General features: G+C 45.9%; 1 protein-coding gene across 1 annotated transcript in view; it reads right to left on the bottom strand.

The window, feature by feature from the left end:
* Positions 1-276: 276 nt before the first annotated feature.
* STOM (stomatin) overlaps positions 277-15,327 on the bottom strand; it is a 223,892-nt gene continuing 208,841 nt past the window's right edge. Inside the window, exons 6-7 of the mRNA XM_078641864.1 lie at positions 8,850-8,984; positions 277-1,444 (exon numbers count right to left, since the gene is read on the bottom strand). Of these exons, the coding sequence (XP_078497990.1) occupies positions 1,250-1,444; positions 8,850-8,984 (330 nt within the window). The 3' untranslated portion in view covers positions 277-1,249. The remainder of the gene's footprint in view (positions 1,445-8,849; positions 8,985-15,327) is intronic.

Genomic DNA, 15,327 nt, shown 5'->3' with positions numbered 1-15,327 from the left:
TGCTAGAATTGTAGTTGGGAGACCCTTGCAGAATGGTAACTTTCAGGTCCATCTTGGAGTATTGGGGTGTGTCAGTGGAGCAGTGACAAACAAATTCCAAGCATTGCAAAGAACACATAGTTGCGAATGTTCATGGGTATTAGACGCACAGTGAACTCCAAAAAGCTAAGTGGATCTGGCGAATGGTAGGATATTTCTAGGGTGTTGGAGAGAAACAGCGCACATATTTTGTGTTTGGAGTCAGTGGGTTAACAAGTGGGAAACTGTTGCAAGTCATTTAAAAAATCTGTAGAAATTGCATTTATTTACAAAAAAATAGAAATTGTGAAGGACGCAAGTATGTAATTTTAACAGTGCATATAAATATAAAGATTTGTAAATGTAAGCACCCAGGCAGGGTGCAAAGGATCAGGACACGTTTCATTAAAGTTTACAAAAAAAATAAAATGATATGTAAAAACTTTCATGTAAATCCAGATATGGATGGAAAACATTTTAAAATCATTTTTTCTTACTGTATAAGCCCTATCTTGTCACTGAGGCATTATGGCTAAAATAAAACATTTCAGAAAGTTCAATTTTCCTTCTTTACAGTCTTGTGAAGGAAAATAATTATTTTGTGTAGCTTTAATGTGGCTTTTGCCAACATTAACTTTTTTGAGGCAAAGTTCGGTCTCTCACGTGAGGCTTGACTTTGCTTGACTGAAATCATACAAACATACCAATTTATAACGTTTTAATGACTTTTAGAAAAGGTTGGTGTAGGCTCACCACCTCTTTCCACGTCAGTATAGACGCTGAGTCCTGGACTTTTATGTGATAGCCCAATGAATTATGGGTGTTGTAGTCTTCTTTTGCACCCACGAAATTAACTACATTAACATACCTTAAATCAATGATTTGTAAGTGAAACATTCAGGACAGCGTCTGTAATGACCTGGAGTGATGTAGTCACCGTATGCTGATATGTTGGAATACCCCCAAAAAATGCAAATGATTTCGGACATCAGAATCCTTATTTCATACAAATTACAAAAACAGTGGTTTAAATATTATCTCAAAGAATTTGAAGTGAAATTACATTGGATACTTTGCAATACATATTCTTGATTCACAGCCTGTACCTTCCTAGGGCTCAGAAAAAACAACAAAAACATAAAAAGACTCCACAATTATTGGCTCTAAAATTCTCTGATGTTAGGCCTTTGTTTAAAAAAATCAAGTCCTGTCACTCAGTTTGAAATCCCGCCTACTTCCTTCCAGCCATGATGCCTTGCAGCATGTCGATGGGAAGCGGGAAAATGATGGTCGAGTTCTTTTCCGCTGCAATGGTGGTCAGAGTCTGTAGGTAGCGCAGCTGAAGGGCGGCTGGCGACTCCGATATCACTATTGCAGCTTCTTTCAGCGCCCTGGAGGCGTTCATCTCCCCCTCTGCCGCAATCACCTGAAAAGGAGATAACACAGAGGAATGTCTTAAGAATCTTAGGGTGAGACAATTTAACAAGTGCTAACCCTCTGCCCTAAAACCGGGGTCACCTTTGTTACAATTGCACTCTGCCTGCTGGTGAACCAGCATATCTTGTAAGGAGTTAGACCCTTGCATCTTCTCTGTAGGAACCTCCATCACCCACCCAGAAATGGACAATAAGACAGTGCCGCAAGACATGACAGAGGACCAAACTGAAAGTGACCGGGAGACGAGGCAGCACGAAGGCTGTCGCTACGCTGCTCTTACTTGACGCAGAGCTGATCTTACTTCATGCTATCTCATTGTTTTGCTCAGGTCTGAAGCAAGCATGGTAATCATAGACAAATACAAGCTCCTCCAAATAACTTTTTAGTTTCAGGGTGGCAATCCTTGCTCGGGCTAGAAGGGGAAGATTGGTTAAAGCCACAGGTGAAAGATTTTTCAGGGACAAACAAAGGATGGGTTAAACTCAGTGTGACACTGAATGCTTCTTATCTTCAGTGCCACAGTGGACAAGAAGCGAAGCGGCTAGGCAAACATATAGCCCTGTAGGGACTGATTCAGAGTTTTGCCTGTAAAAGTGCTAACTGGCAAAATGGTGGATGTTTGACTTCCACCAAACCGGCCCTGGCTATTTCTCCTTATTTTTCTATCTCCAGCATGGCGACGGATGTTTTTCCCTCAAAGTGAGGGCCACTCTCCTGGGGGAGACACTACAGTAAGGAAGAAATCTTTTGTGGAAATTCTGTGGCTGCCTGTGTTGGATGGTATCACTTACTCTCCACCAACGTAGACACTGGAAGCGCTTTCAAGTGGGAGTATATCGCCAGCGTCCACATATCGTGCCGTACTAAGCCATGCTCCTCAATTTGTTAGATAAACAACACTCAACGTTTTGAGAAAGCCTGCCACTGGTGAAGTTAGTACCCTCACGTGGCAGATATGGTATGGTAAGGAAAAGGAGACCGCCACCATGGAAACATTTCCCAATCTATTGATTGCCATCCACTGCTGTGGCAGACAAGATTGGCAGATCCTCTGGTACCCTGCTCCAATTGATCAGGCGAAAGTGTCTGCTCAGTGTCTTATTAGTGTAATTGGAACATAGCCCATAAGAGGTTATTCCTCAGTCAAGAAATTAAGTGCACCCATTTCATATCCAGGAGCAGCTGGCTGCCTGGACAAGAAGGTCTGAGCCAACCTGACGGGGGATATTCCTGCCAAAAGCCTTGTACAACAAGATCACTGCTGAAGGGGGACAGGTAAGCGACTATAATGGTGGTGCAAGTTATCCGCGTGGATAACTCTCAGAAAAGTATAATCTATGGAGATGCACAAGGCTTTATTTGTAAAAGATTTAGTGCCGGGGACCACTATCAGAGGCCCAAGGCCGGCACTATCGAAGTTTGTGGTGCAAAAGACCAAGGTTGCGTATTCTTGGTTCCATCACACGCCCCTTTAAGTCAACACCAGACACTCCCTGCCCTTTATCGCAACACCACAAGCTCTTTTCATCCCTGCTTTCTCCCTTTGTCACAGTTTTTAACTTTTATGTTCCTCCCCTTTTTCTGTGTTTCTCTCTCTAGCTAGGGCCACAGCTCTCATGATGAGAAATAAGTGCTGCCCCCCAAAATGAGTGCTGGTGGACCCTGCAATGGTCCTGATAATCTCAACAGGAGCTACTATTAAGTCAGCTCACATTATCAGGAAACTAATACCAAAACCAGATGTGCACCAAACAGTCTTTTCAATACAGTTTCTCAAAAGAGGGCATATATTTTATTTTACATATGTATGTATAATACAATAAAAAATCATCTTTTGATTCTTTCAGACACCGGGAGTGATCGGGTCTTCAAATAACTAACATAAAATGATTTCTTAGCATGTAAAATGATTCGAGGATAAACTCTATTGGTGGTGATTGGCTTTTCCTATATATTCTGCGTGAATTGTTTAGCTTTAGGTTTGGGTTTTTTCTTACAAAAGATATTTTTTGAGGTAGCCGATTTGTTTTTAAGCCATTTTGTAGCCATCTCTGTGATTTGAAATGAAATTACATATAATTGCGCACCCTGCTTCCAGTTATGCGTCAGTACTGTGATACTACTCTGATGCTGCAGACATTCGCAAACCAGTTGAATATTGAAAGTTTCTTGCTTCATGATGAGAATGTATACATATTTTGGATTGACCAAAGCTGGGAGTCAATGATGGTATTTATTTATTTATAAGAGACCTTAAAATATTTGAAATTTGTCGCGAGCTAGAACATTGCCATCTGGATGGGGCGCTGTACCAAGATAAGTCTAGGCACTACTGGCCAAGTTCATAGGGCTATTTACACAGGTACGTTCCGCTTACCTGTGAAAATAACCTTTTCTATGAGTGAGCAACCACTTTCAGAACTCCAAAAAGCTGGTTTTGCAATCAAAATGGATTTATTCACATGTAGAGTTTTGTGTGACAACAGCTACACATAGGACTAGACAGTGGGCGTGCAAAGGTTTGAATGTCCTGTCAGTTTGCCCACACTCACAAACTTACACTTTTGTGGGTATTCCCAAACACCTCTCAGACCCATCCAACCATAGGAAAAGTCAGCAATACTCCTGATGCCAGCAGGAGTAAATCAATTTTGAATAGTGGAAAGGAACGCCCCAAAATGAATGGGGCCGCAGGAGTAAAAGGTGTGTATCACCTTTCTCAGTGGAGATAAAAGAAAAAGAATGTAAGAACTACGGGGCATATTATCAAGGGATTTATCGCTGCTTTTTTGGCTTTAAAAGCCAAGAACGCGGAGATAAAATTATCTCCCTATCAGCAACAGGGTGCTAACACGCAAATTCGCATGTTCGCACCCTTTTTCTCTACGCTTCCCCTTGCATCTCTAATGAGATGCAAAGGGGGCGTTCCAGAGAAAAATAATAGGAGAAATGTTGTTAAGCGACATTTCTCCTATTATCAAGGATTTCGCTAACACTGTTAGTGATAAAAAAAAGCAGCTCTAACCGCGGTTAGCACTGCTTTTTTTACACCTGGTATTTTCCCGACTTAGCCATGATATCCTATGGAAGGTGGATATCATGGCTTAGTTTGTGAGCCCCTATCATCAAGCTAACGCCAAACTTCGAGAGATTATCGTTGGTTTTCCAGCGATAATCTCTCATTTGGCAGTTAGCGCGAGGATTTTTATCACTTCTGAGATAAACCTTGCTAATAGCAAGTTATCTCTGCGATAATTTCCGGCGATGCTTAGGGTTAAAAACTTAGTTGCTAAGCATCGTTAGCGATAAATATCGCTCATCGTTGGTAATATGCCCCTTCATTTATAATTGTAATTTCTAGATGTATTTTATCTTGCGACAATGGAATTTACAAAAGCATTCCACGAGTTTTGCAGCCATCAAATATATTTTTGGAAACTTTTGTAAATTCCTGACAATCATAAATCTACACCCATGCAAGGCCAAAAAACCAGAGGGTGCAGATTTAAAATGTTAGGACTCAGTATCTCACAATTGGTAATGGTTATCTATGTTCTTGGTGGTTGTTGCCACAAATTATTAAGTGTAAATTAAATATACCTTATAAAAGAATGCTACTAAGTGAAGTAAGAGAGGAAACATTGATGTGGTCAAATACTCTGAAGCGCTATTGTACATCTTGAGAAAACAAATCTCTGCATTGTAATGGTTCAAATTACTGCAAAGAGACTGAACCACAGCTCTAGTAAAACAAGCATTAGGAATGCATTAGGGCTCGGGTTTGTTTGAGTTAAAGATAATGGCATTGTAAATGGCAATGTGTTTTAGGCATGTGTTTTGGAGTGGAAGCATGTGGTGTGTGTTGGAGATATGTGTGTTGGATTGGAATGTTATCAATGGTGGCATGCTGCACTTTAACGCATTATCTTTAAAAGGTAAAGTGCAGCATAGTGCGATAGGTACAATATTAATTAGTGGATGCGTTATCAATTGGTGTGTGCATTGATGGGTGGTGGATGTGTGTGCCTGTAGGAATTGTGCAGTGATGGCTGTTGGTGTGTGTGTTTGGTGGAAGCGTGTAGTGGTGGCTTGAGGTGTGTATGACTGGTGGTAGCGTGCAGTAAGAGCTGTTACTGAGTGTGGCTGTCAAGCGTACAGAGCTGGATGGTAATGCGTGTGGTTGGTGAAAGGGTGCACTGACAGCTGTTGATGATTGTGCCAATTGAAAGAGTGGCTGGTGCACTGTCAGCTGTTGGTGTGTGTGTGTGTTTGGTGAAAGTTGCACTGACATTGTTTGTTGTGTGCGTGGGTGTTTAGCGGCACTGATGCATGGTCGTGTTTGTTTTTGGTGAAAGCGTACATTGATGGTTGTTGGTGTTTGTGCCTGGTGAAAGCATTCATTGACAGCTGGGGGTGTGTTGTTGTGTGTGTTGTTTTGTGTGTAGTGGTGAGTGTGTGGTGGTGAGTCTGTGGGGGTGAGCCTGGGGGGGTGAGTGTGTGGTGGTGAGTGTGTTGTGGGGAGTGGTGACGAGTGTGTGGTGTTGAGAGAGTGAGGTGTGTGTGGTTTGTGTGTGTGTTATGTGTGTGTGGTGTATGTGTGTGTGTGTGTGGTGTGTGTGTGGTGTATGTGTGTGTGGTGTATGTGTGTGTGGTGTGTGTATGGTGTGTGTGGTCTTACGTGTGTGGTGTTATGTATGTGTGTGGTGGACTTACTTTGAGTGTTCGTTTCCTACACATTCACACACTGCTCACCCTGCACACTCACACTGTTCACCCTGCATAGTCACACACTGTTCATCCTGCACACTCACACACTGTCGCCCTGCACACTTACACACTGTTCACCCTGCACACTCACTGTTTACCCTGCACACTCACACTGTTTACCCTGCACACTCACATACTGCAGTCACTGTCACTCTGCAGTCACTGTTACTCTGCAGTCACACTCACTCTGCAGTCAGTCTGCCCTCACTCTGCACTCACTGTCACTCTGCACTTTCACTGTCACTCTCGCACTCACTCTGCACTCACTATCATCTCGCACTCACTGTCACTCTCGCACTCACTCTGCACTCACTATATACTGTTCACCCTGCACACTCGCACTGTTTACCCTGCACACTCACACACTGCAGTCACTGTCACTCTGCAGTCACTGTTACTCTGCAGTCACACTCATTCTGCAGTCAGTCTGCACTCACTGTCACTCTGCACTCACTGTCACTCTGCACTCACTGTCACTCTGCACTCACTGTCACTCTCGCACTCACTTTGCACTCACTGTCACTCTCGCACTCACTCTGCACTCACTGTCACTCTCGCACTCACTCTGCACTCACTGTCACTCTCGCACTCACTCTGCACTCACTACACACTGTTCACCCTGCACACTCACACTGTTTACCCTGCACACTCACACACTGCAGTCACTGTGACCAGTGCCTATGTGTGCGCGCAGTGCCGGTGTGTGTGAGCAGCCTGTGTGTGTATGTAGTGCCTGTGTGTGTGAACAGTGCCTGTGTGTGTGAGCAGTGTCTGTGTGTGTGAGCAGTGTCTGTGTGCGTAAACAGTGCCTGTGTGTGGACAGTGCCTGTGTGTGGACAGTGCCTGTGTGTGGACAGTGCCTGTGTGTGATCAGTGCCTGTGTGTGATCAGTGCCTGTGTGTGATCAGTGCCTGTGTGTGACCAGTGCCTGTGTGTGATCAGTGCGCCTGTGTGTGATCAGTGCGCCTGTGTGTGATCAGTGCGCCTGTGTGTGATCAGTGCGCCTGTGTGTGATCAGTGCGCCTGTGTGTGTGCGCAGTGCCGGTGTGTGTATGTAGTGCCTGTGTGTGTCAACAGTGCCTATGTGTGCGCGCAGTGCCGGTGTGTGTGATTAGCCTGTGTGTGTATGTACTGCCTGTGTGTGAACAGTGCCTATGTGTGCGCGCAGTGCCAGTATCTGTGAGAAGTGCCTGTGTGTGTGAGCAGTGTCCGTGTGTGTCAACAGTGTTTGTGTGTGTGAGCAGTGCTGTGTATCCCTGCACCTGAAATCAACCTACTTGTCATGAGGCCCATGGTTAGACACACAAGCACAACTGTTGCAACATGGCTGCTCGGACCCTCCATGCAGAAACACATTCCTGCTCTCTGAGGTTTTTGTTTTTTTGCTGAACAAGACATGAGCCCCTTTGATGAGATGAGGAGAATGCGGCAAAATGTGGGACTGTTCGTAAGCCAGTGAAAAGAATTCCGTTTCGTACCTGGACGTTACTGTCTCCAATACAAACGCACTTACATACTTTGTGGGGTAATGAAGACTGTGTGTCTCATTGTCGGCGCACGACCAAGCCAGCTCTTCAAAGGCCAACACTTACACATGAAAGGATGCAGACGAACGCGCGCCCACCAAACTCACTGCAGACTGGTGAACGCGCCCCGAACATCTGGGTTCAATTACCTCGGCACCCTGACAGCTCGTAATTGACAATTTATTGCACTCCCCTGCGCGTAACCGCACAGAAAATGCAGGAAGTGCACAAACTAAAATCCATATGGCCTATTGCGTGAAGGCTACTAGAAACACAGCACTGCGAGGACCAATTAGCATGCAGATGCCAAAATAAACTACGGAAAAATCTCGCACAGTGAGGAATTTTTACTTCACTATTCTGAGCCCCGTAACAATACGGCTCGGAGCTCCGCCCCACTTCTGACGAAGTGGTGACGTAGGCCGAGCCCTAAAAAAAAATTCTTGTGACTTCTGGGGCATAATATTCAAGACTGTTTCTACAGAATATATTTGGTTCATGTTTTAATAAGCCATTTTCTGTCAATACATTTTTTTATTAGCGGGTGCAATAATCAAAATATTTAATGCAATAGATGGCATTTTAGAAAAAAATGCACAGAATGTAAACACTAACCCATAAAGAGTGGCATTCTGTGCCCTTAGTTAACGTTTATGACACAATTTCTTGACTTTTTGAGGATTTTAAACGAATAAAACCACTGTTATAAAGGAATGACCACCTTTTCCATAAGCAAATTATAAATTAAAATGCTATCTGTCTAGAAAAATTGGTAGACATGTAGAGTTTTAGTTCTCTCTAGGAACACAATCTATACAGCACCATACTGCGAGGACTTTAAGGAAGATTTAATAACTGGTAAAGTTGAAACCATCAAGTTGGGATACCAGTGGTTTCCAGAGGATGTAGGGTTGTGTGCGTATTTCTGGGATGTTTGGCTTTGAATGAGAATCTGAGACCATATATGAATTGAAAGGCAAGTGAAGGTCCTAAATGAGATTCAAGATGGCAGATGCCAGGATATTGTGCAATGAAGCCGACATTTGGCATGGCGGTAAAAAATTGAGGAAAGACCTACGTCTTCTGTATCGGAAGCATTACCTTTGCTCTCGCCTCCCGAGAGGCCTCCGCTTCTGCAGCCATAGCGCGCTGTAGCTGGACGGGCAGCTTCACGTCCTTGATCTCCACTCGTTCAACCTTTATTCCCCAGTCATCAGTGGCGACATCCAAGGTGGACTGTGAAGAGAAAGGTAAGGTAAGGTTTGAGTGAACCACAAATACGTCGGTTCATAGCACTATCTCATGAGTGAGCAGAAAATACGTGTGTAGGGTTGTTCATTCCTTTTTCTGGTGCCAGAATTAAAAGATGTCCAGAGTCTTGGCACCTATGCTCCTCAAAGGTGAGCAAAAGCAAGGGTGTGGTTATGCTTCAGATTTAGAATAAACCCTCGTGAATACCAACTTCCTGTTAGGCAGAATGATGCATCCCCAGCTGATAGCATGAGGTGAGAAAGTAATACTATTTTGGTTGGGACCGAGCCAAAGCCCACTCTAATCATACTTTAAAGAATTGCAAACAAAATGCCATCTAGACAGCTAAACATTCAAGCAAGACTTAAAAGGAAGTTCAAACAAGCCATTATTAGGAAAAAGTTAGAAAAGTCATCCGCTAATATTTGCTGTATTTTGTCATTCACGGACATACTCTGTGGGAAGGAAAATAGGTACATTTGGCGAAATGTGTGGAAAGTGATTTTCTGTGTAGTTAATGCTACTTTTGCGTTAAGAGAAAAGTACTGTGCCTCTTAGTACCAGAGCAAAAGCAAAAATGTTTTTTACACCAATATTTGCGGAGAAGATACAGAAACCATGCCTGTATTTTTTTCTCACAATTTTTGGTAATGTCAAGGAAACTGGTAGTGGTAACAGTATTATGGTATGCCATAAAATCATCTGAAATTCAGTAAAAGACTCCATTAATGGATGTGGTGAACATTTTTTCCCCAAATGGTAATGCAGTAGAGCTCTAATGTACATAAACACCGGAATATAGTCCTGAAAGTGCTTCCACTATAGCCCTAAATTTATTCTTCACTAAAGTGAACCAGATTTGCCGGGACAGTCCCGGATGTCAACAACTGTCTGTTCCAGCAGATTTCAGCATATTAGGCTCATGTCCCGTTTTTTAGAGCGGGTCAACTAAAAACCGTGAGAGGCACTTTTTTGGGTGTTCCAAGCAGGGCTGTTATAAACAAGCACTTTTATTACCCCTTATGATGCTGGTTTTAAAAATTACATTTTATTTATTTTCTTAGTACCCCTTCTGCGTGTTTATGTCAATGAGGGCTGTTATTCTTTGCCACTTGGTTGATGTAAAATTGTAGTCCTTCCTCTATTTTTGCGAAATGGCCCGGCTTTTGGGTCACAAGATCTGGTCACCCTATCCTTCACTCCTCCTCAGAGCAGCAGCGGTGCGTCCATTGGGGCGTAGGGGCGTAGCCCCACTAAGCTCCATGGACGCACCGCATCGTCACTAAAATTATTTGTATTTTACTAAAAGAAAAAAATTCGCGAGCGCTACCACTGGTCGGGAATCCGGGAGACACCTGATGTTTCCGGAGTGCGCTGGGGGGGCGGGGTGCTGGGCCTGCTGCAGCTTGAGTGACAGTCCACTCAGCTGCAGCAGTACTGCGCAAGTAAATTTCAGGCTAGCACCTAGCGCAAGCATGCGCAGATGCAGCCCCTGCTGAAGATCCCCATGAGAGAGTACCAGGGGGCGGGCCGCAGCCCCCGGGGTTTCAGAGGGAGAAAGGGCGAGCAGTCATGGTGCCCCCCCTAGCGCCAGGATTGGCTGGTCCCGTGTGCAGGCCAATCACTGTCTCACTTCGGGATGCCCACCGCTGTGACGTCTAGTAGCCTGGAGTGCGTAGGCAGCAGACCGTGTGTAACTCCCGCCTCACCGTCACCGGCGTCACGGTGCAGGTAAGGCACAGTGTGCATTCAAAGCTTATATTTTACAGCAGGGCAAGCTTTCTGGGCCGCGGTGTACCGTCACTGCCAGAGAGCACCCTGGTCCGACTCCTGTGTAATGCTTACGTAACGTTGTATATTTTTAGAAATAGTTTCACAATGAATCTCCCAATGTTTGCGCTGGTGCACACATCTGTCTGTGACAAACTGGAGCCACCTTTAAATTCGGCATTGTGTGGCACCACACCTGCACCAATATGGTGTGTAAACAAATTCGCCGTTTTTCACCAAAAGTGAATGTTGGTTGCAGTTTGTTTTTCTGAATCCTCCCCGGGACCCCAAAGTTGACTCCTGTTATTACCCAAAACCTTGTGATTGACAGCATGTCAGTAAAACAGGCGGCAACATTATCTATGAGAAAAGGACGGCTGAGGAGGGTGTGAGAAATGAATATGCTACTTACCAGTATGCATCTGTTCTTGGCATGTAGGGCTGCTAACATTCATATCTTAGCATTAGATCGCCGCCTAGTGTTGGGTCCGGATGATCGCACATTGTTGTCCTGGAAGAGTCTTCGAAGTATCCTGAGATAGGTGGCTCCTCCCCTGGACTACAGTGCGCATGGGCATCGGCTCCATCCCCAGATTGTTTTTCGCCATTGTGGCAGAAGATGGAGTGAAAAGTGTAAAGGATGTCCATGCTAATGACTGAATACAATAGTATATCTGCAGCTGCGACAGGCACCGGGGAGGAGGGTGGGCGATATGAATGTTAGCAGCCCTACATGCCAAGAACAGATGCATACTGGTAAGTAGCATATTCAGTTCGAGGCATGTGGGCTGCTAAATTCATATCTTAGCATAGAATACATAGCAGTCCCTCCATCAGCGGCGGTTGCCCGTGCCAGCTGCAGAAACCTGAAAGAGAGTTTTGAGAACAGCCTGTCCTACAGCAGCTTGCTGCTTGGAATGCACATCAACACAGTAGTGTTTTGTAAAGGTATGTGGTGTAACCCACGTGGCTGCTCTGCAAATGTCCTCTAAAGGAATGTTCCCTAGGAAAGCCATGGATGCCCCCAATTTGCGTGTGGAGTGCGCCCTTGGGGGTATAGTTAGAGTGCGTTTGGCCTTTTGATAACATATTTGGATGCACTTAACAATCCACCTGGCTATTCCTGCTTTGGAAATAGGGTTGCCTTTGTGTTGTGGTGCGAAGGCAACAAAAAGTTGTTTTGTCTTTCTAAAGGGTTGTGTCCTGTCTATGTAGTACATCAACGCCGTCCGTACATCTAAGGTATGGAGCATTCTTTCCGCCACCGTTTGTGGGTTTTGAAAGAATGCCGGCAAGTCAATAGTTTGGTTGAGATGAAACTGTGACACCACCTTCGGAAGGAATTTGGGGTTAGTGCGTAGCACTACCCTATTTGGATGAATCTGAATGAAAGGCTCTTGGATTGTGAGCGCTTGTAGCTCACTAACACGCCTCAGTGACGTAATAGCTATTAGGAAAGCTACTTTCCACGTTAGGAACTGGAGTTCACACGAGTGCAGTGGCTCAAAAAGTGGTCCCATCAGTCTGGTGAGGACCACATTGAGGTTCCACACCGGAGCTGGTGGTGTTCTTGGGGGAATGACTCGTTTCAGACCTTCAAGGAAAGCTTTAATGGCAGGCACTCTGAAGACAGAGAGATGCTGCCTGTTCTGAAGATAAGCCGCTATGGCGGATAGATGTATCCGAATGGAAGTGTACGCTAGATTGCACTTGTACAGATGTAGCAGATAACAAATGATGTTAGGGATAGATGCATCTAGCGGGGTGATGTCATTAGCCGTACAGTAAATGACAAAACGCTTCCATTTTGCAGCATAGCATGCTCTGGTAGTTGGCTTCCTTGCCTCCTTGATGATGTTCATGCATTCTGGAGGTAAGTTAAGGTATCCGAACTCTAGGACTTCAGGAGCCAGATCGCCAGGTTGAGCTGTTGCGGATCTGGATGCTGAATTTCTCCATGGTTCTGCGTCAAAAGTCTGGGCGTGAGGCGCAGTCTTTGATGCGGCACCACTGAGAGTTCGAGGAACGTGGTGTACCATGCTTGGCGCGCCCACGTTGGAGCAACTAGGATGAGAGTCATCGCGTGCTGCCTTAGCTTTCTTGCCACCAGCGGTATCAGAGGGGCTGGCGGAAAAGCGTACGCAAATTTGCCTGACCAGTTCATCCATATCGCATTCCCCTGCGACTGTGGGTGAGGGAACCTGGCGGCAAAGTGTTGGCATTTTGCGTTTTCTCTTGTTGCAAACAGGTCTATCTCCGGATGACCCCACTGCTGGAAGTACGGGTGGAGTACAGATGGGTGCAACTCCCACTCGTGCATTTGATGGCTGTGTCTGCTGAGCAGATCCGCCATTAGATTGTCCTTGCCCGGGAGGTGTTCTGCCATGAGGAAGATGTTCCTTTGAATGGCCCACTTCCATATGCCCTGAGCCAGATGAGACAGCTGTGGCGAGTGGGTGCCCCCCTGCTTTTGAATGTAGTACATCGCGGTCATGTTGTCCGTCCGGACCAACACTACCTTGTTGCACAGATGTACAATGAAGGACTTGAGTGCCATGAAGATTGCCATCAGTTCCAGATAGTTGATGTGCATCTTCTGTTGCTGCGTCGTCCATAGTCCCTGCACAGTGTAATTGAGCAGATGAGCTCCCCATCCCTGGAGAGATGCGTCCGTTGTCAGGGTAATCTGTGGCACTGGCTCCTGGAACAGTCGGCCCTTGCAAAGGTTGTGTGGAGTCCACCAATGCAGAGAGTCGTATGCCCGACTGGTAACCAACACTAGGTCTGTTAATTGTCCTTGAGCCTGTGTCAACTGATTTGCTAAGCACTCCTGGAGCGGGCGCATATGTAGCCGTGCGTGAGGGACTATGAAGATGCAGGAGGCCATCATGCCTATCAACTGCATGAACACTCTCGCTGGAAGTGAGTGTTGTGATCTGAACTTCAGGATCAGAGACTGCATGCTGTCTATCCTGACTTGGTTTGGTTGAGCCACGGCTGTCAGGGTATTGATCGTCGCGCCTAGAAACTGCCGGACATGCGCCGGTTAAAGGTGCGACTTTGGGTAGTTCAACGAGAAACCTAGATCGTGAAGGAGGTGAATGGTAGTCGACATGTCCGCGGCACACTGTTGTTCTGACTTGGCTTGAACGAGCCAGTCGTCCAGGTAGGGGTAGACATGGATGCCCTGCCTCCTGAGGTGCGCCGCTACTGTCGCCAGACACTTTGTAAACACCCTTGGGGCTGTGGTGACTCCGAAGGGTAGGACTTTGAACTGATAATGTTTGCCTTGGATAGTGAACCTGAGGTATTTTCTGTGGGACGGGTGTAGTGGTATGTGGAAATAAGCATCCTTGAGGTCTAAGGTTGCTAAGAAGTCCCCCTGGTTTAATAAGGGAAGAATCTGTTGCAGTGTGAGCATATGGAAATGTTCTGACAGTATATACAGGTTTAGGGGACGTAGATCCAGGATGGGTCTGAGAGATCCGTCCTTCTTTGGGATAAGGAAGTACAGGGAATACACCCCTGTGCCTTCCTCCTCCACTGGCACGAGCTCGATTGCGCCTTTTTGCAGCATCACCACTACCTCCTGCTGCAATAAGTGCAAGTGCTCTGCGGACATAGGCCTTTGCCTTGGCGGGATGTTGGGTGGAGTGGATTTCACTCTAGGCAATAACCATACTGGACTAGTTGACGCACCCACCTGTCTGTGGTGATGTTTCTCCAGACGGGCAGGAACTGCTGCAGTCTCCCCCCGACAGGTGTTAAGTGGTCGGGGGGCAGTGACAGAGAGTCACTGTTTGCTTGGGGTAGAGGAGCGGGAGCTGTTGTTTCCTCTGCCGCGACCTCTGTTGCTGTTATTTCTGTAACCTCCCTTGTTCTGTTTTGTGAACGAGGATTGTGCTCCACCTTTTGAGAATTGAGATTGTTGACCCATTTGTCCTCTGGTGACTCCACGTGCACCTGAGCGACGAAAATTGTTGCCACGAAACTGTTGTGACTGTAGGGCCCCCATGGACTTAGCAGTTTCTGTGTCCTTTTTTATCTTTTCGAGGGTGGTGTCAACATCTGGACCAAACAGTCGATCAGGATTGACTGGCTGATTAAGGATGGTTGTCTGAATATCAGGTTTAAACCCAGATATGCGGAGCCAAGCCTGTCGTCTCAGCATGACGCTAGTGTTGATCGCCCTAGCTGCTGTGTCTGCGGCGTCAAGTGCACACTTGATGGCTGCGTTGGAGATCAACTTTCCTTCCTCTATAAGCAGTTTTGTGCCCTCTTGAAACTTTGGAGGCAGGTGTTGTACAATCTGTTCTAGGGTGTCATAATGCGCCCTATCGTAACGTGCTAAGAGTGCTTGTGTATTAGAAATACGCCAAAAGTTGGCAGCTTGTGCAGCTACTCTTTTGCCCCCTGCCTCTAGCACTTTGGACTCCTTATCCGGTGGAGGAGCTTCACCCGTTGTTTGGGAGTTGGCCCGTTTGCGGGCATTGGCGACCACCAGGGAGTCTAGCGGCAACTGTCCCCGAATGTATGCAGGGTCTGCAGGTGCTGGTCT

This window comes from Lissotriton helveticus, chromosome 5_1, assembly GCF_964261635.1.
Source record: "Lissotriton helveticus chromosome 5_1, aLisHel1.1, whole genome shotgun sequence".
In the NCBI taxonomy this organism is placed as follows: Eukaryota; Metazoa; Chordata; class Amphibia; order Caudata; family Salamandridae; genus Lissotriton; species Lissotriton helveticus.
The sequence above is the reverse complement of the archived record's forward strand: the minus strand, read 5'-3'. Positions and strand labels throughout refer to the sequence as shown.